General features: G+C 44.3%; 1 protein-coding gene across 13 annotated transcripts in view; it reads left to right on the top strand.

The window, feature by feature from the left end:
• chrdl2 (chordin-like 2) overlaps nt 1-24,363 on the top strand; it is a 56,767-nt gene that overhangs the window by 24,358 nt on the left and 8,046 nt on the right. For 11 of the 13 annotated variants that reach the window (XM_086000026.1, XM_085999998.1, XM_086000003.1 and 8 more), the window contains 5 exons: nt 2,795-2,888; nt 3,706-3,770; nt 17,319-17,493; nt 23,165-23,359; nt 24,101-24,283. In XM_086000026.1, the coding sequence (XP_085856152.1) occupies nt 2,795-2,888; nt 3,706-3,770; nt 17,319-17,493; nt 23,165-23,359; nt 24,101-24,283 (712 nt within the window). The remainder of the gene's footprint in view (nt 1-2,794; nt 2,889-3,705; nt 3,771-17,318; nt 17,494-23,164; nt 23,360-24,100; nt 24,284-24,363) is intronic. The other 2 variants (XM_086000053.1, XM_086000062.1) reach the window with 2 other exon arrangements.

Raw genomic sequence — 24,363 nt, forward strand, 5'->3', positions numbered from 1 at the left:
AAATTATATTTAACCGTATTTATTAGCTAGTTCTGGCCTTCTTTGTACTTGTTTTAACTTAAAGATCCAAACTTTGAAGTTATTGATTTCACATGAGGGAGCCTCTTCTCCCAGACAACCTTCTCCCACCAAAAGGAACAGTGGATCTAACAATAGCAGCAAAATCCATATTGCACAGATACTCTGTCAAAGAGTAAATCTGCAGCTTCATTGAATTAACTGTAGTTCATCGGGTGACCTAATTGCTACCTGGTTGTATTAATTTCCCCAGCAGAAAACTGATGCATTGTTTTCTGAAAGCTCATTAATGAGGCATTAAGAGGGCTAAACATGCAAAATAACATTGTCACCAATTTCACTTTTGTTGGATAAAAACAGAGAGTAATTATAAAACAAATAGTTTCAGTTTATCTCATGTTTTTTGCCAGTTTAACACCTTTCTCTGCCGATGTCAATAAACAATTTCAGGACATATCCGCTCCCTCCAAGGTCAAGGATCACTGGAATGTGATCAGGAACAGGACCCCCAAGCTGATTTCTTTTCTCTTCCCTAGCTCCAGGAACATTAGGGCCAGTTGGGCTGTTCTAGGGCATAGATCAGCTAATTTAACAGGGACCAGAATCAAATCCAGGACTTTCTGGGTCTGTATGGATTAATACTAAAGTTGTTGCCTTTACGCATCAGTCCATCAAGGGATTTTTATCTTCTTTACTATTTATAATGGTTAGAAGGGATTAACTAAATAGAATTAACCAAACCATTGCAGGGATTCTTTGGTAATACTTCAGATGAAGGAGTGTGGGGGGAAGCTCGTGTGGAGCATAAACACCAGCATGGACCTGTTGGGTCGAATGGCCTGTTTCTGTGCTGTAAATACTTAGTAATTACTTTGTAATTCAAGTACTGACAAACAATGATGATTGATTGTCAATTTTAGATATATAACTGTTTAATCGTTTATAATAAATATAATAAAGTAAGGACCAAAGGCATTAGACCAGCTCCAGAAAGTGGAAAATTGCAGAAAAACCGACTGAGCAGCAAACTTGAACAGCTCAATTTACTGACAAGCCATTTTTACATTTTGAAAGAATGATTTATAGATTCATGGCAATAGAACCAAAATATTTCCTGTTATGCACATAATCAACTTCCGAACTTTGAATTTAGAAACTAAAGCAAATACTTTTATTCACAGAATAAGTGCCAAATGAACTATTTGCATACATTAAAAATTATATAATGAAGCATTAGAAAGTTGGTGCACCAGTCAACACATTGCATAGTATAATTTCAATATTTCAAAGATCACACTGAATATTCTGTTTACATTTTATGTCTGCGTAATACAAAATAAAAGATTCAGATCTATGGTATTTTAGATTTATCTCTATTGAGGAATACATTTGCTAGAATATCAATTGGTTTAAAGATCCTCATCAGATTATGTGATTAGGTTCCGACCTCCTTCCAACAGTGAAAGTTTATCAGCTTGAATTTCCTTCAGCACAAACCGTAGACTGGAAATCCATCAGGCGGCTAACTTTGGGAAGAACCCTACATTGGTCGATATTGTTTTATTTAATGATTTTGTAGTATTAATTTAATCATATCATTTGTCAGCACAGAAGGAGGCCATGCGGCCCATCACACCTATTCTGGCTCTTTGAAAAAGTTAGCACTTAGTCCCATTTCTCTGCCCTTTCCCTATTCCCCTATACATTTTTATTTTACTATATTCTTTTGGTGCTTTGATCACATTTTAAATAGATTTGTATCAAAAGTAGACATTAAGTGCTTTTATGAAAAACACCAAATAAGAATTCAATCACACTGAGGCCTCTTTTGAATACACCTTACAGCTATATATATTTGCTACTTAATAATTCTGCTTTTTTGGGGGTTAAATTTCTGTTTTTTTTTAGGTTCTCCCTACATAATTGTCCATTTCCCAACTAGGAGGTTGAGGAGGTGACCTGCTCCTATGTCTACTGATGTTGTTCTGTAACTAGTTGCTGAGAGGGGTGCTTAAATACAAAAGGGATACCTGACTGCTACTTCCCCCCCATACTACTGGTGAAATTACTTTTTGTTTGCCATCCGTCCCCGCCCCCCCTTCCCTCTCCCTCACCAACAGCTCAGCTGAAATTAGGGATGAGGCTTGTTGGCAATAATGGCCTTACTCTGTATCGAAAAAGGTATTTGGAGAAGAATTGCTCAGCTTGCTACATTAGCAGCTGCGTTTAAAAAGGATTATTTTTGCTCTACATATGGACCGGCAATTCTTCGCCTTTTTTCTTATTTTTATGTTCTGAAGAATTTGATATCTAGGTGATCATGCATTCCTACCACTGTGTGGTGTAACATGTTGGCTTATCATTATAGTAAAAGGAATAAGTAAAATTCTGCTTTTATTACGTGGGTTTTTATTGGTGTTTTGGGGATCGCATTCTGCAATTTTGTACACTTATAATTAGGCCCACTGGTTTATAATGCCAGAATAATTCAAATTCTCTTTTTTTCTCTGTATTATGGATCATGTGCCATAATTCTGTCCAATTTTCTGTGAAAATCACAATTCAGTGCCTTTGCTGATGCACCATAAAACAGTTTCATTTAAATATTGAAATCTGACTGGCTGAATTCTGATGCAACAGTACACATGATGTTCATTAGTGTTAATGACAGTCAGTGTTCTAAAGTGTTAGCGTTGGAAATATTTTTCATACGAGTGTAGGAATGCTCCTGGGGTCTTGAAAATGTTAATGGTTTCTTCTTTTCTCTGATGTGAAGGAAGGAAATGTGTACTGTGGCTTGAGGACATGCCCAAAGCTGAGCTGCCCATTCCCAATAACTGTTCCTGACTCTTGTTGCCAGGTTTGCAGAGGTAATTTCTACATCTTTACATGTTTCTACTTCATGTATATAAAAAAAAACTCTTGGAACATTTTGTGCTCATTAGGGAATGCAGCATTTGTCCAACTTTTTGCATCTTGTGTCAGTATCAAGCACTTTCAGATCAGGTATGACATGTACCAGACATACAGTAACGTTGCCTCTACTTTGCCAGAGCAATCTACAATATCAATCCTCAGACAATCTAAATCCTCAGATAAGCAACCCCTAGTGTGCATGTAAGCTCTCTGGTTGAGATCGCTAATTTAGTGCAAATTAGTATCAAATTATGAGCAATTAGTTGTAGATTCATGCCCACCAGAAACTGACCTCCGATTACCCTTAACTCATTTCATGTCTCCCTCCAGCTGGAATTTAAAGGACCGTCATCATCAAAAAGTGTTTGAAAATAAACAAAATACGTTTGCTGAACTGAAGATGCAATGCCACTAATCAAAACAATATAATTTTATCACTTCTGCATGCCATTATTATGATGAATGTGAAGATTTGTCAAACACTCTTTCACAAAGAAATTGGATCTGTAGAAAATAAAACAATAAGGTTATAGACTAAATATACAAACTGTAAGAAGTGGGAATTTACAATATGTGTCATAATAGACCTCATAACTTACTTGTGTCTAAAGTACTTGCGAGTTTTCAGTCTGATGGCACTTGCTGCTTCTCCCTGCTGTATGCCCTCCTTATGGGGCAGAGCATTTCCCCTCAAAAAATGTCTGAAGCCGTGGTTTACTCAAAGAGGCTAGTATGGTTCCTGCTTCTTAAAATATCTGTCTTTGATAACAGGAGAAGGAGACTCCTCATGGGACACATCAGATGCAGAGATATTTCGACCACCCAATAGAGAAGCGGTACGTATATAATGGACACAGTTCCAAATATGAAAATGGAGATGATATTTCAGAACGAGCAGTCAAACCAATAAGCACGATTTCATACAAAGCAGTACATACATACATACTGATATTTTTCTATTTATGTAAGGATCTCACAATTTCAGCTTCCAAGTCATTTATTTTAACAATTTAAGAATCAAACAGAGTAAGTAGGCCACACAGATTCTCTTTGCATGAAGTCATTGTGTTGTGACAAATTTGCTGTTGGCACATTTGTTTTGTCTGGTTTTGGTGCCTCATTGGCAACTGCACTGGATTAGCTGACATGATGGTATGAGGTGGTTTAACTAATGTTTAAACCACAAGATATTTTTCAGCAAACATTGATAATGTGTTAATTAATCATTCAAAATGGTTCAACTAGTAGTTTCTTATGTTTACACAGCATCAGCAAATTATGGAAACTGGTCACTCGAACCAGTTCTCATGTTTTTTGCCAGTTTAACTGAAACTGAAGGGATAAAAGAGAAAATCAGCAAGAAAGGCAATTTTATTAATTTCATGTAAGTAGGGTTACGATAACTGCCATTCACTGCTATAACATTGCAGATGTTCTACTGGTACTTAAAGCAATCATGATGGATTAGCCTATATACCCATTCTCCAAAGATCAGGTTACTACTTCCTATTTGAATTTGCTATGTTGACTCTTTCATACAATCACCATTATAAAAATACAAATTAAAAAAAAAATTGTTTATGGGATGTGGGCGTCGCTGCAAGGCCAGCATTTATTGCCCATCCCTAATTGCCTTTGAGAAGGTGGTGGTGAGCCGTCTTCTTGAACCGCTGCAGTCCGTGTGGTGAAGGTACTCCTACAGTGCTGTTAGGGAGGGAGTTCCAGGATTTTGACCCAGCGACGATGAAGGAACGGCAATATACTTTTAAGTCAGGATGGTGTGTGACTTGGAGGGGAACTTGGAGGTGGTGGTGTTCCCATGCACCTGCTGCCCTTGTCCTTCTAGGTGGAAGAGGGCTTGGTGAGTTGCTGCAGTGCATTTTGTAGATGGTACACACTGCAGCCACGGTATGCCAGTGGTGGAGGGAGTGAATGTTTAAGGTGGTGGATGGGTGCCAATCAAATGGGCTGCTTTGTCCTGGATGTTGTTGAGCTTCTTGAGTGTTGTTGGAGCTGCACTCATCCAGGCAAGTGGAGAGTATTCCATCACACTCCTTACTTGTACCTTGTAGATGGTGGAAAGGCTTTGGGGTTGTTAACCCCTCGCTTCTGTGAGGAGGATCTACCCCTAACTTGGGGTCAGGGTTCGCTGCTTTAGGAGACTAAACACGCTGGTCAGTCTATCACTTTCTCAGTAATACACAAAGTCAGAAACTGTAAAATAAGTAAAGTTTTATTAAGGTACCTGGACTTCACTCTGAGAAACCCAATTGTGTTTGCACACAAGTATGCCTCCCAAAGAGAGTGAGCCCTTAGACTCACGGGGCTACAATATTTATACATTTTCATAACTTGCAAATCATCATGAGAATACAGAAAACTAGGCGATCACACGCTGCACAAGTCATTTGTTTCTTTTTACAGAGTTCTGTTTAAAATTCACTTTTGCTTTCAACAAAATTCGACCATGAGACTGTCTCCAACAGTTATCTAAACATTCTGTTCCTGTCCTTTCTTATCTATGTGTACTGCATTCCCACAGTCCTGCATCAGTTTTTTACATTTAAACTATTCACTGCATGTCAAGTAGTCCATCATGCTTTGCGAATCATTGGTAAGGCAGTATGGGATTAATCCAGCTTAACATTGTGTCAGGAGGTGACACAGGGCATCAGCACCCGTGCATATTGTTGCCTGGGATGCCAGCGATGGCCTCACCATATCCAGATTTACTTCACTTAACACTGTACACCTTGGCTGCCACATGATGCACCAGGTTGGCATCACCCCACACCAGCACCATAAAGCATCCCTACAATCTCCAAGCCATTCCTTTCACACTCATCACCATGGGGGGGGGGGGAGGGGGGGGAGATGTTGGGCTCGATTTTAATAGCCCTGAGGAGATGGATTTGGAGGCAGTCTGTTGGGAAAATGAGGAAAAATGGCTTCAGACACCCATAGAGATAGATATGTGAAGAGAAAAAGATTGGTGAAGCCAAGCGTAGGTCCCTTGCAGTCAGCATCAGGGGAATTTATAATGGGGAACAAAGAAATGGCAGACTAATTAAATATATATTTTGGTTCTGTCTTCACAAAGGAGGACACAAATAATCTCCCAGAGATGTCGGGGAACATAGGGTCTAATGAGAGGGAGGAGTTGAATGAAATCAGTATTTGTAGGGAAATGGTGTTAGGAAAATTGACGGGATTGAAGGCCGATAAATCCCCAGGGCCTGATAATCTACATCCTAGGGTACTTAAGGAAGTGGCCCTAGAAAGAGTAGATGCATTGCTGGTCATCTTCCAAAATTATATAGACTCTGGAACAGTTCCCATGGATTGGAGGATAGCTAATGTAACCCCACTATTTAAAAAGGGTGGTAGAGAGAAAACGGGGAATTATAGACCAGTAAGCCTGACATCGGTAAGTGGGGAAAATGCTAGAGTCCATTATAAAAGATGTAATAGCAGGGCACTTGGAAAACAGTGACAGGATCAGACAAAGTCAACATGGATTTACAAAAGGTAAATCATGCTTGACTAATCTACTGACATTTTTTGAGGATGTAACTGGTAGAATAGATAAGGGAGAACCAGTAGATGTGGTGTATTTGGACTTTCAGAAGGCTTTCGATAAGGTCCCGCGTAAGAGGTTAGCATGTAAAGTTAAAGCACATGGGATTGGGGGTAAGGTACTGTCTTGGATAGAGAACTTGTTGGCAGACAGAAAGCAAAGAGTTGGAATAAATCGGTCTTTTTCTGAGTGGCAGGCAGTGACTGGTGGGGTACCGCAGGGATTGGTGCTAGGACCCCAGCTATTCACAATATATATTAATGATCTAGACGAGGGAACTGGATGTAACACAGGTAGACTATCCTTTATCCGAAAACCTCGGGACCAGCCGAGTTTCGGTTTTCGGAGAATTTCGGATTTCGGAAGGTGGGTCGGCGGGGGTCCGCGGGGGGGTCGGCGGGGGTCCGCGGGGGGGTTGGCGGTTGTCGGGGCCGGCGGGATCCGCGGGGGGGTCGGCGGGGGGGTCGGCGGGGGGGTCGGCGGTTGTCGGGGTCGGCGGGGGTCCGCGGGGGGGTCGGCGGTTGTCGGGGCCGGCGGGGTCCGCGGGGGGGTCGGCGGTTCGCAGGGTCCGCGGGGGGGTCGGCGGGGGGGGGTCAGCGGTTGTCGGGGCCGGCGGGGTCCGCGGGGGGGTCGGCGGGGGGGTCGGCGGGGGTCGGGGCCGGCGGGGTCCGCGGGGGTCGGGGCCGGCGGGGTCGGCGGGGGGTCGTGCGCACGACTTACGCTGACGCTCAGCATAAGTCGGTGGGGGTCGGGGTCGGCGGGGGTCGGGGCCGGCGGGGGGGTCGGCGGGGGTCCGCGGGGGGTCCGCGGGGGGTCGTGCGCATGACTTACCCTTTATCCGAACTTCCGAAACCGGAACCCTCTAAAAACCGAAGGTTTTTTCGTTCAGCGTAAGTCGTACGCACGACTTACGCTGAACGAAAAAACCTTCGGTTTTTAGAGGGTTTCGGTTTTCGGAAGTCCGGATAAAGGGTAGTCTACCTGTATCTCCAGGTTTGCAGATGACACAAAGCTGGGTGGGCGTGTGTGCTGTGAGGAGGATGCAGAGAAATTCCAGTACGATTTGGACAGGTTGGGTGATTGGGCAGATGCATGGCAAATGCAGTATAATGTGGATAAATGCGAGGTTATCCACTTCCTTGGCAAAAACAGGAAGTCAGATTATTATCTGAATGGCAATAGATTGGGAAAAGGGGAAGTACAACAAGACCTGCGTGTTGTTGTGCCACAGTCGCTGAAGGTAAGCATGCAGGTGCAGCAGGCGGTTAAGAAGGCAAATGGTATGTTGGCCTTCATAGCGAGAGGATTTGAGTACAAGGATGTCTTGCTGCAGTTGTACAGGGCCTTGGTGAGACCACACCTTGAGTATTGTGTGCAGTTTTGGTCACCTTATCTGGGGAAGGATGTTCTTGCCATGGAGAGAGTGCAGCGAAGATTCACCAGGCTGATACCTGGGATGGCAGGAATGACGTATGAGGAGGGATTGGGTCGATTAGGCTTATATTCGCTAGAGTTTAAAAGAATGAGAGGGGATCTCATTGAAACTTATAAAATTCTAACAGGACTAGACAGACTAGATGCAGGAAGGATGTTCCTGATGGTGGGGGAGTCCAGAACCAGGGGTCACTGTCTAAGGAGAAGGGGTAAGCCATTTAGGACTGAGATGAGGAGGAACTTCTTCACCCAGAGAGTGGTGAACCTGTGGAATTCTCTGCCACAAAGGGTAGTTGAGGCCAATTCATTAAATATATTCAAGAAGGAGTTGATATTTCTTGAGGCTAAAGGGATCAGGGGAAATTGAGGGAAAGCAGGGACAGGGTACTGAATTTGGATGATCAGCCATGATCTCATTAAATGGCGGAGTGGGCTCGAGGGGCCGAATGGCCCACTCCTGCTCCTATCTTCTATGTTTCTTCTATGTTTCTATAACCCGCCTCCATCCTGCCCCCACCCGATTTTCCTGAGTGTCTGTTTAGCCGCTCCCAAACTGACCCGTCTCCAACCGGTGGGACAGGTAGTTAAGGCAGTTACCAGCCTGTTAACTGCCTTGCTAAACCTATCTTCATAGTGGTTTCCCATTTTCCTGCTTCTGGCTCCTGTTTCCCGACTAGTCAGAAACAGGCCAGGTTCAAGGAGACGAGTTGCTGGAGGACATGATTTGTAGTCATTGGTGGAGCACTTTAAAAACGCCCCTGAAACATGGCTGACATTCAAATGCAACAACTTTGCGGTTGTGGTATGGGATAACATTTTACACATCTACTGACCTTCTGACTGTTCAAGCTGACACACATCTGCAGTGTGACCTGAATGGAATTATATCAGGCCACTTCGACTATTTGCTTGCAAAATTGTTACCTCAATTGAAATCTATAGCAAGGGGATGGGAAACATTTATGCCCTCTCATCCTGGTCCTCATAATCGGGGTAGTAGAAGCTGCATGGCTCACCGCATTTCTTCCTGGGAAGAGGAGTAGGAGGAGGACGAGGGTAGCCTTGCATGCCCTGTTGTGACCAATGCAGCATCCCTCCAGTTCTCTGCTGCCCGTCAACCAGGGTATGCACACTGCCATGCCACACTACCAGAAGCTTACTCTTCAACCATAGGTGGCCACCATATGGCTCTGTAATTGCAGGCAATACTTGTCCAATGTCATACTTTATCTCTGCTATACCCTATTATTTCCTATCACTGTTACCATCAGCATTACAAATGTAAGTCACCCTGAGCCCTCAATGTGCTTTTGCCATTTCCCAGAACACATAGGCCACACAATCAAATGTTTGCCATAATTTCTCTTTAACACATGACAAAATATACCAACAACAGTCAGAAAAAAAGGAAACATCACCCAAGTGAGTCCCCTTGTGACTATAGGTGCTTACTTTTTCTCTTACGCGTGCTTCTACGTGGTGCTTCCCCTGTGGCTTCAGCAGATGTAGAGGCACCTTGCTGACTAGGATGCTGCTGCTGCTTAGATGCCTTTGGCAGGCGGTCTCTGGGTTTGGGAGCCTGGGAGGGCTCTTCAACAGTCTGCTCTTCCTGCGGCTGTGCAGGGGCTGAAATGGCCATCTCAGTTGTCTCTGCAAAGTGGGTCTCTGACCGAGGGCTCCGCAGTGGCATGGTCGTGTGAGCGCTTTGAGAGGAGCCCACACTTCCTTCTGTCCTGCCAACAACATCTCTCTCATGGGTCAGCCGCACCTCAGTGCTGGCAAGTAGCTGGAGAGCACCTTGCTGCACTTCAGGGGGGCCATGAGGACCCATATCTGCACTGGCAGTCCTCCTCAAAAGGATGTCCATGAAGCTCTGGTTTCTCTGCTCAATAGCTGCCCATTGCTACTCCAGAGATGTCAGTCTATTTTTAACAGTCACCATGTTTTCCTAACTCTGGCGACTTATTTCCTCCATGGCCATAGCCATCCTTTCCACTGAGGTAGCCATCCTTTCCACGGAGGTTGCCATCCTATCCATGGTGGTGCGTTCATGCGCCAGTGCCTCCACCACGGCAGTGCTGATGTTAGAGACGGACTCCTCCATTCTCTCCACACTCGCACTAACCCTGGAGGCAAACCCTTCCAGAGACTCCTGCACTTGTTCCTGTATTTCACGAACCATTCTTTTTCTGGATGGCCCCAGAGGCACAGCGTCTACATGCAGCTCAGCAGAGCTAGGAGAGTCCTGCAACCTCCGCAGAGGACTTTCCACTGCTGTCGCTGTCTCCACCATCTGCTGATGCTCACTTGTGCGCTGTGATAGACCAGGTAGCAACACTACTCTAACTCATGAGAGCCCCACCGAGATGTGCGTTGCTGCGCTGGTGCTGGGTGCGCTGAGTCCTGATGACGCTGCTCCCTCAGCAGCTTCAGGTTCCTCTGAGGAGATGTCTGGGTCTTTGTCCTGGAACGTGGGGAGGTGGGCGCTCGATGGTCCTGTGGGAGAGTAAAGGCTTGAATTAGACATCTGATATTGATGGAGCAGGCACATCCTTTTGAGCAGATGATACAAAGTGATTCTCTATGAACATCATATTGCATTGCTCTCTGAGAGGGATGAAACTCTATTATGTCACCAGCTTCCTCTAGTGTGCCTGTCTCTCCATTGCCCATTTCCAGGTCCTCGCCACCTCCAACAATCTCATTTGCTGCCTCCTCAGCACTGGTCAATGTTGCAATGGATGCTGTTCCTCCTCCTGTCTTTGCTCTCTCCCTCTTATTGTGGGCTATCTTTTCCTGCAAGGAGGGACACAAGCGGTGTTTCAGCCACAGTGATGGAGTGAGTGTGAATAATCCCTACCATAGAAGCTTTGAGGGAGACAAAGATGGGGTAAGGTGCCAAGAGGAAGCTAGCTCCCTGTGCATTGTTAGTTGTTGTCACTGCATGACAGTGAGAGCGAGTCTAAAGGGTGCATAGGCAAGATGCTAAAGTGATTCAGTGCAGAGACAGAGATGGATAGGTAAGGGTGCAAGGGAAGTAAGGGTAAGGTGGGATGTGGAGGAGCAGGCTTACAACGCAGAGTGCAGGTGATGAGAAGAGAAGGGAAGCAGAGTGAAGGCAAGTGTGATGGGATACTCACTTTTGATGTTCTCAGAAGGTCATTAAGCCTTTTGTGGCACTGGATCCATGAGCGTGCATAAATGGACCTTGCGCTCACCTCCTGAGCAATGCACAGCCAAGCTACCCTGGTCTGCTGAGGAGGCTTCCTCTGGCCATCAGGAGGGAACAGAATCTCCCTGCGCCCTCTGACAGAATCGACAACAACTTGGAGGGAGTCATCACTTAAACCGAGGTGCTGCCTTGCCTCTGGAAGAAGTCATAGCTTTGAAAAGAAGTGCAGGAAACCACAATGGAAAGGCTCAGGCTGGATGGCAGCTTTAAAAGCAGCTGCTATTGTGACGTCATCAGAGGCGGCCAGCCGACCCAATCGCACTCATTGGACCGGCCAGCGCGCCTCCATGAAATGAACAAGGTACTTGAATAAAAATCGCAACTCTGCAGCTGTTCCCGCCGGAAGTGGCTCCCGAGCCTGCCCAACATGCAACCCGACTCCAACCCACCTCGGGAATTAAAATCGAGCCTGTCGTGTCTCACCATTCACTGGAACTCACTAAGACACTTCCAAAGGTGCATACAAATCTGTCCAAGAAGGCAAAGTGTTGAAAATAAAGATTTCAATGCTTGACAATACATTAACAGAAACTTTACATGAACATTGGTTAAAGCACACGAGTGCCCAACCTTGTGTGTTGTTAGTTTGAATGATTGAACAAGGATGAGGGTGAGTGTGAGGGGTGGCTAGTGAGATAGAGAAGTAATAATGTAGACAGAGCGGGATGGGTGGAGATGCAAGGTAAATTGGTGTGAGTAAGGATGTGCAGGAGTAGGGTAGGGAAGGCAGAGTGATGGGGATGTGATGAGTGGCACAGCAGGATGAGGTTGATTGTGGCTTTACAGTAACGGTTCGTGATCTACTGAGATCATTGAAAGGTTTGCGCCACTGCAGCCTGGTCCTCCTGACGACATCCCTGCTTGTGTCCTCCTGTGCAATGTGCAACCAGGCTGCGTTGGTCTCCTGGGGAAGATCTCTTCCGCCTATTGGAAGGGAAGAGAACCCCCCTGCGTGCTGTGACTCCCTCCATAAGCAAATGGAGGGAGTAATGGGAGAGCCTGGTTGCAGCTGTGCACCTTTGTGCAGTGCTTGTCAGTGTTTGCAGCCCCTCAATGCTGCAGAACACTGACAGCACAACTATCAAAATCAATGTGGACATGGTCCCTTTAAGGAAACCAGCTGATGATGCGTCATCAAATGACGTCATCAGACCCGCTTCCTATTAATTGGGCGGGAACCTCGCAGGGCGGGCTTAACAAGCCCCATCAACGGAAAATCATGTTGTGGGCCGGGATCGAGGCAGATGCGAGGTGCCCACACGCCATGGACGTTGCCCGCCACGGACCCGCCGAGGTTGGAAAAATCCAGCCCTGAGGGTGTAAATTAAATGCATTGACAGTGAGTGAATGTGTTAAGAGGAATGGGCGGACACGTGGCAGATGAAATTTAACGCAGAAAAGTGCGAAGTGATACATTTTGGTAGGAAGAACAAGGAGAGGCAATGTAAACTAAAGGGTACAATTCTAAAGTGGGTGCATAAACAGAGAGACCTGGGGTATATGTGCACAAATCGTTGACGATGGCAGGGCAGGTTTAGAAAGCGGTTAAAAAAGCATACGGGATCCTGGACTTCATAAATAGAGGCATAGGGGTCGAAATTCGGTATCGCCCCATTTGGGGCGCTAGTATTGGCGGTGCGCAAAGTTTAGTGCCAGGCGCAAATTATCGCCACCTCCTGCAAAATTGGGTACCTGCACCCCTGAGGGTGATTGCGGCGCTAAATCAGGTGCTGCACGACAGTCTTAAGGCGCTAACCCAGCGGAGCGAGGCGCTACCTCACAGTGCTGGCGAAGCTCATGTGGTTTCAGTCAGCAATGGAACACAGACACACTGGCGCCATCCAATTCTTAAAGGGGATTTCTGACGAATGGTCATCGACCTGAAACGTTAAATCTGTTTCTCTCTTCACAGATGCTGCTTGACCTGCTGAGCTTCTCCTGCATTTTCTGTTTTTTTCTTAAAGGGGAGGGTTGATCTTGCCTTGCTCTCCACCACATCCTGCTCATTGCAGCCTTGAATCTCGGCCTGAATCTCAGCCTGGAGAGACCTGTACATCTAATCTGCTGGAAAGAACAATGGAGAGAACCAGGGAAAGATCTCAGAGTGCAGACCCCACAGTCTCTTCTAATTCGATACAAGGAAGGGCAAATCAAAACCAACCTGCAAAACTCCTTCACACAGCGTGGAATCTCTCCAGAAGTCTGTCTCACTCTCTCACAATGTGTGGTGCAAAAATGTCACCTTCAAAAAATGCAGGAGGTGTTTCCCTTTAAATAGCGCTCCCCTAGTCCCTTTCAGACAGCATAACGGTCCCCTCAACCAGTCGTTGCTAGCGTCAGGCGGTAAGGCAGGGGGGCGCCACTGAATTTCTGGACCGGGGCACCCCAAGGGCGTTGCACTCTGGAATGACATCATGATCTGCGTGCGCCGGTGAGCGGGCGCTACGGTTTAGCGCCGGTGCTCAATGTCCGCTCAATTTGGGAAGAGGCGCAGGGTTCGCTGCACCTGGGCGCTAGTTGGTTAGCGCCCCACTTCTCGATCTCTTTAGGCGCTAATGGGTGGCACAACCAACCAAATTTTTCCCCCCATAGAGTACAAAAGCAAGGAAGCTATGATGAACCTTTATAAAACACTGGCTTGGCCTCAACTGGAGTATTGTGTTCAATTCTGGGCACCGCACTTTAGGAAGGATGTGAAGGCTTTAGAGAGGGTGCAGAAAAGAATTACAAGAATGGTTCCAGGGATGAGGGACTTCAATTACATGGATAGACTGGAGAAGCTGGGGTTGTTCTCCTTAGAGCAGAGAAGGTTGAGAGGAGATTTGATAGAGGTGTTCAAAGTCATGAGGGGTCTAGACAGAGTAGATAGAGAGAAACTGTTCCTATTGGCGGAAGGGTCGTGAACCAGAGGACACAGAATTAAAGTGATTGGCAGAAGAACCAAAGGCGACATGAGGAAAAATTTTATTACGCAGCGAGTGGTTAGGATCTGGAATGCACTGCCTGAAAGGGTGGTGGAGGCAGACTCAATTGTGGCTTTCAAAAGAGAATTGGATAAGTACCTGAAGGAAAATAATTCACAGGGCTACAGGGAAAGGGCTGGGGAGTGGGACTAGCTGGAGTGCTCTTGCAGCGAGTCGGCACGGGCTCGACGGGCCGAATGTCCTCCTTCTGTGCTGTAACCATTCTATGATTCTAAGAGTGAGTGAAAGCTTAATAGATTGTGACAGACAGTGAAAATGAATGTGTAGCCCCCTGTACCTTCCCTCAATTACTTAACATAAAATATATGTATCTGCATGTTTTTGCCATGTGGAAACTTTTGTTACAACATTTATTACAATAGAAATCTCCAAATAATAAAAAGGAGCAGTGATTGAACTCCTAACATGTTAAATTTAATAGCACAAATCATATTTGAGAGGTTGGGTCGGGTTACAAGTTCACTTTGAATTTCAATCTCAAACAGATTCAAGCATTTGACTCAAAAGTGCAATAGTTGAACATAATAAACAACAAAGAAAAAAGAATGGAGACAGACAGCATTTGAACTTATTTAAACTGAAGTCAGATAGAGTTGCTAGTGCACCAAATTTAGAAGTAATATAAGAGCTGCTCAAAACAGAAAGTGTTCAAGCTCAGGTCAGGTTTTTATTAAATCGAACATATTTTTGGCAGAATACCGTATGGACAAAAATTAAGTCAGAATCTTTCATAAACAACACTATGCACACACAAGCTTTCTGGTATTACACCCTAGCACAAACCACCCGCAAAGCACAGTTTTAAACTCATGTTTACAAAATGAACAAATTATATTGAAAATAATTTAAACACTTGAAATTTCAGCTTTCTGGCACATTCTCAGTTTTGTATGAACAGTTTAAAGCTAAAAAGGGAAAGCTCTAGTAAGTGCACGATCATTTTTTTATATGAACAAGCTAAGATAGTTGGGTCAAAATCCTGGAACTCCAGGACTAATAATCCAACTAGAAAGTGAGTTCCAATCCCAACATGCCTGTTGACAATTTGAATTCAGTTCAGAGATTTCAAAAAGAAAAGCTGGCATCAGTAAAAAAAAGAAAAGTGGTTATGAAGCTATTGGATTGTTGCAAAAACCCAACTGGTTTGCTGATGTCCTTTAGAGAAAAAGAAAACCATTGTCCTTACCTGGTCTGGCCTATATGTGACTCCAGTCCCACACCAATGTCGCTGACTCTTTATTGCCCTCTGAAGTGGCATAGGCAAGCCGCTCAGTTGTATCAAACTAGGGATGGGCAGTAAATGCTGGCCTTGCCAGTGATGCAAACATCCTGAGGATGAATAATTTTTTTTTGATTGTATTGGTTGAAGGAGGAATGTTGGCTGGGACACAAAAAAAAATCCTACTTTTGACACAATAGGGTAGAAATTGGACCTCGTTGCACCTGTTTTATGGGCGTAAAATTGGCACAATGAGGGCCAATTTTGAGGACCAACATCCTGCGTCCAAATTGCACCTGAAAGACGTCTCACCCAATATTGGGTCGGATTCGTTTGCAGGCGTCCCTGGTGACCACCTAAAGCAGGCATTAGGCCCCTTACATATGCAAATGAGGGGCCTAGCTCCTGTCTTAGGCCCACTTTGGGGAGCTGGATAGTGATGAGTGGAGCAGGAGCTGTGCTTGCTCCGCTTAAGATTCTTAAGCAGCTGGTAAGTTGTTCAAAAAGAAATTCAAAAATCGATCCTGTGGAGCCAGGAGGAGCTGGGATGCTCCCCCAAATCCACAGAACTCCCAACCGTGCCCTACCTCAGTTGCCGCTCCCCGCTCACCGCCCAGGACTTACCTTCGGGGCGCTGCTAGCGAGGCAAGTGGCCTGACATTCATCTTCTTAAAATGAGCAATCTGCCCGTGGAGGCATTGGCAGCTCACCCAAATAATATATTAACGAGGTCCAATTTCGTCACCCGAAAAATGAAGGAATTTCTATCCCACTAGTATCTTTGAATTTGATTTACACCATTATATTATATATTTGCAAAGAAATTATAAATGGTTCACTAAACTTTCTGATGGAGGAACTACCCTTTTAATTCAAAGCTGTTGATACTGTGAGGTTGCTTCAGCTTCTGCGGCTCCCTCCACTGAAGTCGTATTATCTCACACAGAACTGAAGCCTGTTCTTTTATTTTAAAGGATGACTTTCACTAGCCAAATTATTGTTCATTTTATTGCCTCTCCTGGGCTCTGGTGGCCACATGGCTTTAATGCCACGTTCATGCAAAATCTAAAGATAAGTAGAAGTCGGCAAACTGACGGCGCAACAAACTTGAAATAGCAACAGGTGCCAGATACCACATACCCAGTCAATGGTCATCACAAATCCATTGATAAAAATGCAGTATTCCGAGTGAATATTTTTTTTTTAATTATTCGTTTATGGGATCAGGGCGTCGCTGGCAATGCCAGCATTTATTGCCCATCCCTAGTTGCCCTTGAGAAGGTGGTGGTGAGCCGCCTTCTTGAACCGCTGCAGTCCGTGTGGTGAAGGTATTCCCACAATGCTGTTAGGTAGAGAGATCCAGGATATTGACCCAATGACGGTGAAGGATCAGCGATATACTTCTAAGTCAGGATGGTGTGTGACTTGGAGGGGAACTTGGAGGTGGTGGTGTTCCTATGTGCCTGCTGTCCTTGTCCTTCTAGGTGGAAGAGGTCGTGGGTTTGGGAGGTGCTACCGAAGAAGCCTTGGCGAGTTGCTGCAGTGCATCTTGTAGATGGTACACACTGCAGCCACGGTACACCGGTGGTGGAGGGAGTGAATGTTTAAGGTGGTAGATGGGGTGCCAATCAAGTGGGCTGCTTTGTCCTAGATGGTGTCGAGCTTCTTGAGTGTTGTTGGAGCTGCACTCATCCAGGCAAGTGGAGAGTATTCCATCACACTCCTTACTTGTGCCTTGTAGATGGTGGAAAGGCTTTGGGGAGTCAGGAGTTGAGACACTGGAATATTGGAAAGTTGAAAGCTTAACAATGGTAGCTTGAAGAAATTGTCACTTGTCAGTTGCATCAATGTCTAATGCATAAATTCAGAACAAATAATCTGTTGTTACAGTACAACATGCACATTTGAACTAATGGCCCTCTAAATTTGTTGAAACAGAGACATTCATACCAGCGGACTCAGTACGAATCTCGGGGAAGCTTCGGGAGCGCCACTGTCAATTTACCCAGAATGCCCAGCTCAAGGACGCATCGTGGCTTGCTAACTGACCCTCAGCAGGGATCCGGTACTATTGTGCAAATAGTGATCAGCAACAAGCACAGGCACGGCAGAGGTAATAAAGTTTTGCTAGTTAAGTAATAAGCTTACTTACAAACAATTATTCTAGAGTTACTGATATTCCTAATTGAAGGCCAGCGTACAAAAAAAGAGCGAGACTCGACTGGCAGGCCCATCAGTGCTAAACCTATCCATTAGATGATTCTGTCTTGTGCACCATTCTCCCTAACCATTAGTAAAGCAAAGTCCTGAGGAGGAAAAAACAAACAGAGAAAAATAACAGTGGCCAACTTCAGAAAAAATGCTCGGAAGTTCCTCCCTGACCCCATAAGATAATCAGCAAGTTCCAAGCGTCCGTGATGCAGCATTGGGTGAATTTAACTAACTATAAAATACCTGATATCTTCATCCCTCGGGAACTTGCCTTCTTACAGGACTGTGGTACATACTGTACCATGCCTGTTACTAGCCTGTTTCAAAGAGGCAACTTTCTGCGAGAAGAAATACTTTCTGGCATCTAATCTGACTTTTGCCTATGTATTTTGTAGACACGCCATCTAGCTCTATTATTTATTTTGAATATTTTATATATATATCCAATCCTTTCATAATTTTAAAAACCTCAATCATATCCACCGAGCCTATGTTTCTCCAAAACAAATAAGCCTAACTCTCTAGGCCCATTCTTTTAACTGAGATCTAAGTTTAAGTATCATCCTGGTTGCCCTCCCCTGCAAGCACTCTAGAGCCTCAGTATCCCTCATGAGGTGTGGGGACCAAAACTGGACACAGTGGGGGGAGACTTTCAGTTCAAATCCAAAACAGACACAATATTGGTGGTGCACCTGTGGTGCCTGCACAAGGCCAGAATTGGGAGGCCTGAACCATTTTGAGGTTTGAGCCTCATTTAACTGTTTACGGTGAGCTGCGGGCGCCAAACGGCACTCTACTGCAGCTCACCCCGTTTCGGACTTGGGGGAAAAATCAGCCGGCTTCTGCACGGAGTCGGCTGGCTTGTAGGGCCTGTTGGGGGATAAGCGGATCCTGGGAGGGGGCGGGGAAAGAGCTGGCAGCGAGTCGGGAGTTTTGTGTGAAGTCAGGAGTAGCATGAATGCTCCTCCTAGCTGTGCAAAAATCTTTGCACAAAAGAAGAAAAACTTGCATTTTTGGAGCAGCTGCCACTGCTCCCTTTAATGACTGCCGATTAGAGCTCTCAACACCTGGAAAAATGAGATTAGCATGCGCTTCTCATGGTCTGCTCATTTCCCCATGAAAATTGCAATCGGGGTCCAACGACCAACGTTGCACCTGAACCAGAGCGGGACAAATATCCTTGCGGGGAGGTTTGCTAGCACTGTTCGGGGGGGGGTTTAAACTAAAATGGCAGGGGGTTGGGAACCTGAGCAGGGAGACAGATGAAAGGAAAACAGGGATAAAAGCAAAAGATAGGAAGGAGAAAAACAAAAGTGGCAGTCAGAGAAATCAACGGTTTAAATCAAACATGGTCACAGTAAATAATAATTCTAATAGGTCTAAGAGCGTTAAAAAAACAAGCCTGAAGGCTTTGTGTCTTAATGCGAGGAGCATTTGTAATAAGGTGGATGAATTGGCTGCGCAAATAGAGGTAAACGAATACGATTTGGTTGGGATTACAGAAACGTGGCTCAAGGATGGCCAAGACTGGGAACTCAACATCCAGGGGTATTCGATATTCAGGAAAGATAGGCAAAAAGGAAAGGGAGGTGGGGTAGCATTACTGGTTAAAGAAGGGATTAATACAATTGAAATGAAGGATATTAGCTCTGATGATGTGGAATCTGTATGGGTAGAATTGAGAAATACTAAGGGGAAAAAAACATTAGTGGGAGAGGTATATAGACCTCCAAACAGTAAGGTGGAGGTTGGGGATGGCATTAAAAGGGAAATTAAAGAAGCATGCAATAAGGGCACAGCAGTCATCATGGGTGACTTTAATCTACATATAGATTGGGCCAACCAAATTAGTAACAATACTGTGGAGGAGGAATTCCTGGAGTGTTTACAGGATGGTTTCTTGGACCAATATGTCGAGGAACCAACCAGAGATCAGGCCATCTTAGACTGGGTATTATGTAACGAGAAAGGATTAATTAGCAATCTTGTTGTACGAGGCCCCTTGGGTCGGAGCGATCATAATATGATCGAATTCTTCATTAAGATGGAGAATGAAGTAGTTGACTCAGAGACAAGGGTCCTCAATTTAAATAAAGGAAACTACGATGGTCTGAGGAGCGAGTTGGGTAGGATTGAGTGGGAAATGGCGCTCAAAGGGTTGATGGTGGATAGGCAATGGCAAACATTCAAAGACCGAATGGATGAGCTACAGAATTTGTTCATCCCAGTTTGGCATAAAAATAAAACAAAAAAGGTGACTCAACCGTGGCTAACAAGGGAAATTAGGGATAGCATAAGATCCAAGGAGAGGACATATAAATTGGCTAGAAAAAGCAATAATCCTGAGGATTGGGAGCAGTTTAGGAGTCAACAAAGGAGGACAAAGGGATTAATTAAGAAAGGGAAAATAGAATATGAGAGCAAGCTAGCACGGAACATAAAAACTGACTGCAAAAGCTTTTATAGATATGTGAAGAGAAAAAGATTGGTGAAGTCAAGCGTAGGTCCCTTACAGTCAGAATCAGGGGAATTTATAATGGGAAACAAGGAAATGGCAGACCAACTAAATACATACTTTTGTTCTGTCTTCACAAAGGAGGACACAAATAACCTCCCAGAGATGCCGGGGAACATAGGGTCTGATGAAAGAGAGGAACTGAAAGAAATCAGTATTTGTAGGAAAATGGTGTTAGGAAAATTGATGGGACTGAAGGCTGATAAATCCCCAGGGCCTGATGGTCTACATCCCAGGGTACTTAAGGAAGTGGCCCTAGAGATAGTAGATGCATTACTGGTCATCTTTCAGAACTCGATAGACTCTGGAACGGTACCCATGGATTGGAGGGTAGCTAATGTTACCCCACTATTCAAAAAAGGTGGTAGAGAAAAAGCAGGGAATTATAGACCAGTAAGCCTGACATCGGTAGTGGGGAAAATGCTAGAGTCTATTATAAAAGATGTAATAGCAGAGCACTTGGAAAGCAGTGACAGGATCGGACAAAGTCAACATGGATTTACAAAAGGTAAATCGTGCTTGACTAACCTACTGGAATATTTTGAGGATGTAACTGGTAAAATAGATAAGGGAGAACCAGTGGATGTGGTGTATTTGGACTTTCAGAAGGCTTTCGATAAGGTCCCACATAAGAGATTAGCGTGCAAAATTAAGGCACATGGGATTGGGGGCAAGGTATTGACTTGGATAGAGAACTGGTTGGCGGACAGAAAGCAAAGAGTTGGAATAAACGGGTCGTTTTCCGAGTGGCAGGCAGTGACTAGTGGGGTACCGCAAGGATCGGTCCTAGGACCCCAGCTGTTCACAATATATATTAATGATCTGGACGAGGGAATTGGATGTAATATCTCCAAATTTGCAAATGACACAAAGCTGGGCGGGAGGGTAAGCTGCGAGGAGGATGTCGGGAAACTCCAGTACGATTTGGACAGGTTGGGTGATTGGGCAGAAACATGGCAAATGCACTATAATGTGGATAAATGTGAGGTTATCCACTTTGGTGGCAAAAACAGGAAGGCAGATTATTATTTGAATGGCAATAGATTGGGAGAAGGGGGAGTGCAAAGAGACCTGGGTGTCCTTGTGTACCAGTCGCTGAAGGTAAGCATGCAGGTGCAGCAGGCAGTTAAGAAGGCAAATGGTATGTTGGCTTTCGTAGCAAGAGGGTTCGAGTACAGGAACAAGGATGTCTTGCTACAGTTGTACAGGGCCTTGGTGAGACCGCACCTTGAGTATTGTGTGCAGTTTTGGTCATCTTACCTGAGGAAGGACATTCTTGCCATGGAGGGAGTGCAGCGAAGATTCATGGCCGCCCATGTAAAGTCTGCCTGAAAATTGAATCAGCCCAACTGCCTCCTATACCCGATGGGGAGGGGTCGACACACTGTTTGCAGGACACTGCCAATGTTGGTCTTCGCTGACACTACCTGCCCTGCTGGGTGATCTTTGGCTTTTACCTGGTGTCTCCCTATGCAGCAGTAGTGTAGGTGTTCAAACCTGTGTCTAACATTCTGTTCCATTTTACTGCATGCTCCAAACAATGACTTACCCTGTGATCCTATGCTCCCAATTGAAGTTGCACTTGAGAGGAATGTGGATGGAGATAGGATTATAATATTGAATCCCCAATTCTCTGACCTTGCTCCCAATGAGTGGGCTCTTTGCTGGGAGCACAGGACTGTGGAACCATCTCTTTAGTCTCTATGGGCTATATTTTTCTCTTTTCACAAATAAAATCTCAATTACCCTTGTTTACTAAGGGTGGTGGACTTGTCAGCTTTGAATTTATTCATTTGAGAACAGCTTCCAACATACGCTCTTAAATGAATGAAGTTATGGACGATTTGCCAGCTGTAATTTCATACAGTTGAAAGCATGAATATTTTATTTATTTTATTCACATCTAAAAAAAACGAATGCCTGTAATTGATTGTCCATATGTGTCAATTCTCTCTCCCTGTTAAGAGTGAAGGTCTTATCATTTGTAAATTCACTTATTAGAGTAGGTGTGCTGGGTCAGGAGTTGGCTCAGGTTGAAGTTACCACCTGGAGTTGGATTGTGGCAGAACTATATTGGATGTTGAGTTGGGTTCAGGCAGCCAATTATTGTTGGATTAATAATGGATTGTAGCCACATTACCCTAAATATGCCACTGCTTCTGTCATTTTAACACAATGCCCTTCATTTGCAAAACGAATTCACAGTTATATCTGTGACTAAAAGAGTTCAATCTTTGTAATTATCCTATTCTGGGCAAAACTACATTATTTGTGTTTGACCAGCTGGGTGTCTGACATGCACAGAAACACATTAGCATGTTTAATAGCCTCCAAACCAAACTACTGAAAAATCTACATAAGTGGAGTTTCCATTTGCCTGATAATGTAAGACATGCTCGCTCCCCCCATAGTGACACATTTATTGGGACTTAGATGCAGGTTGGCATGGAACCAAGGTGTGTGCAGAAGTGTTGCTGGAGCTTAACTGGCTAAAACCATGCAACTTTCTGGCACAGTTTATTCACACTTAGCACAAGTAAGCTTTTACACTGTTTGGCCAGATAGATCTGCATTACCAGTTACAGCACTGGCTAGCTGGGTCCTATCAATGAGTCAGACTGGCTGCAGAGTCTGGGGTACTGTGGAACTCAGCCCATCTGACCTATGTTGGCTCAAATTTAAAATTCTCATCCTTGTGTTTACTCCCAATTTTGACTATGATAATAATTGTCTATGAAAAGGAAGAGGAAGGGAGTTGCAGTAATAATAATTCATAATAGATGGTTAGCAATCAGATCCCCAAAATAAGGGTTAATATTTACATATTTGAATAACTGAATGTTAATATTCATAGTGTGAATATTTTACTATAATTGCTGATGGAACAGGAAATGCAAACAGTGGTTATGCAATTATGCAGACCTCTATGTTTATCTTAGGTCAAACAAAACAATATTTATCTAGTAAATTACAAAGCACCGTAAAAACTGGTAGACAAAAATGTTCAAACAGTGAGTTGCTATTCAAACGATTGAGCTGCTCTTTCTTGTGTCCTCAGTCTGTGTCTCAAATGGGAAGACCTACTCACATGGAGAGTCATGGCATCCAATCTTGCGCCCCTTTGGACTAATGGAGTGTGTGCTGTGTACGTGTAACATAACCAAACAGGAGTGTAAGAAGATCCATTGTCCAGATCCCTACCCATGTAAATACCCACAGAAAGTCAATGGAAAATGTTGCAAAGTTTGTCCAGGTAGAAATGATTTTGTTTAATGCAATTTAATTCTAATCATGTTTAGAAACTTGTGGAGGGTCAGGTTTAGGACTCTTGTATTACTATATAATGGGAAAAATACATAAATAGTTGCTTTGAATTCATGTATTGTCTCTTACAGTTTGTTAGCCCCCAAAATGACAATAGCTCATTTAATTGAAGTTGGCAATTCCATTTTATTTAATATATTCACTCCCAATTTTCTACCTTCCTTCCCCTACAGCACTGGTTCAAGCTGGTGTATAGTTCCAGGTGTGCCAGTTGCTTTCCAGGAGTTGCTATTCTTATGTGAATGTAGGCAGGGAGTGTCAGAAAGCAATTTCTAAGGTGGGATCACAACCCAGCCCCATCCTGTCCTTACCTGACATTTTTACATGTGTACTCTCCAAAAAATTCACTGGATGCTCATCGGGAGTAGAAATTCTGAAAGGTTTTCCCACTCCCTAACCTGGAGGCACCGAGACTAATTGTAGCACCACTACTAATGTAGATTTCTAGGATATTCCTGGTCTGTTGGCTCAGTGTTACAGAAGACATTTCACTTACCAACTGAGCAACCAGGGACCTCAATAATTTCATTTAAAAAATGATGGTAATTCCATTTAAATAGTATTTAGGATTTAGATATCAGATAATGTTCAAGGGGGAAAAAAAACTAGAAGCAACAGCTAATAAAGACACATTTGTGTTAGAGTTTAGTTCTCAGTTTTTCTTCCACAGCACCAGAGATACCAGGGTCTTCTCGGGATGACAGTAAGGAAGTGGGATGCGGTGAAGAGACTGTTCTCGTTTATGAATCGCTCTTCGTCCAGGAAACTGATTCCCAAAAATACAGCAAGAAAATTGCTATAGAGATTGACAATCTTCCAGAAGTAGAAGTGCATGTCTGGACTCTAGTAAAAGGTGAGTTTTATGCTCTACAAAATTAAAGCTAATAATTGTTATAAAAGCCAAAATGTTGTCCAACCCTCCCTCCCTCCATC

This window comes from Somniosus microcephalus, chromosome 1 (genome assembly GCF_052327205.1).
Source record: "Somniosus microcephalus isolate GS21.2 chromosome 1, FLI_Smic_1.0, whole genome shotgun sequence".
In the NCBI taxonomy this organism is placed as follows: Eukaryota; Metazoa; Chordata; class Chondrichthyes; order Squaliformes; family Somniosidae; genus Somniosus; species Somniosus microcephalus.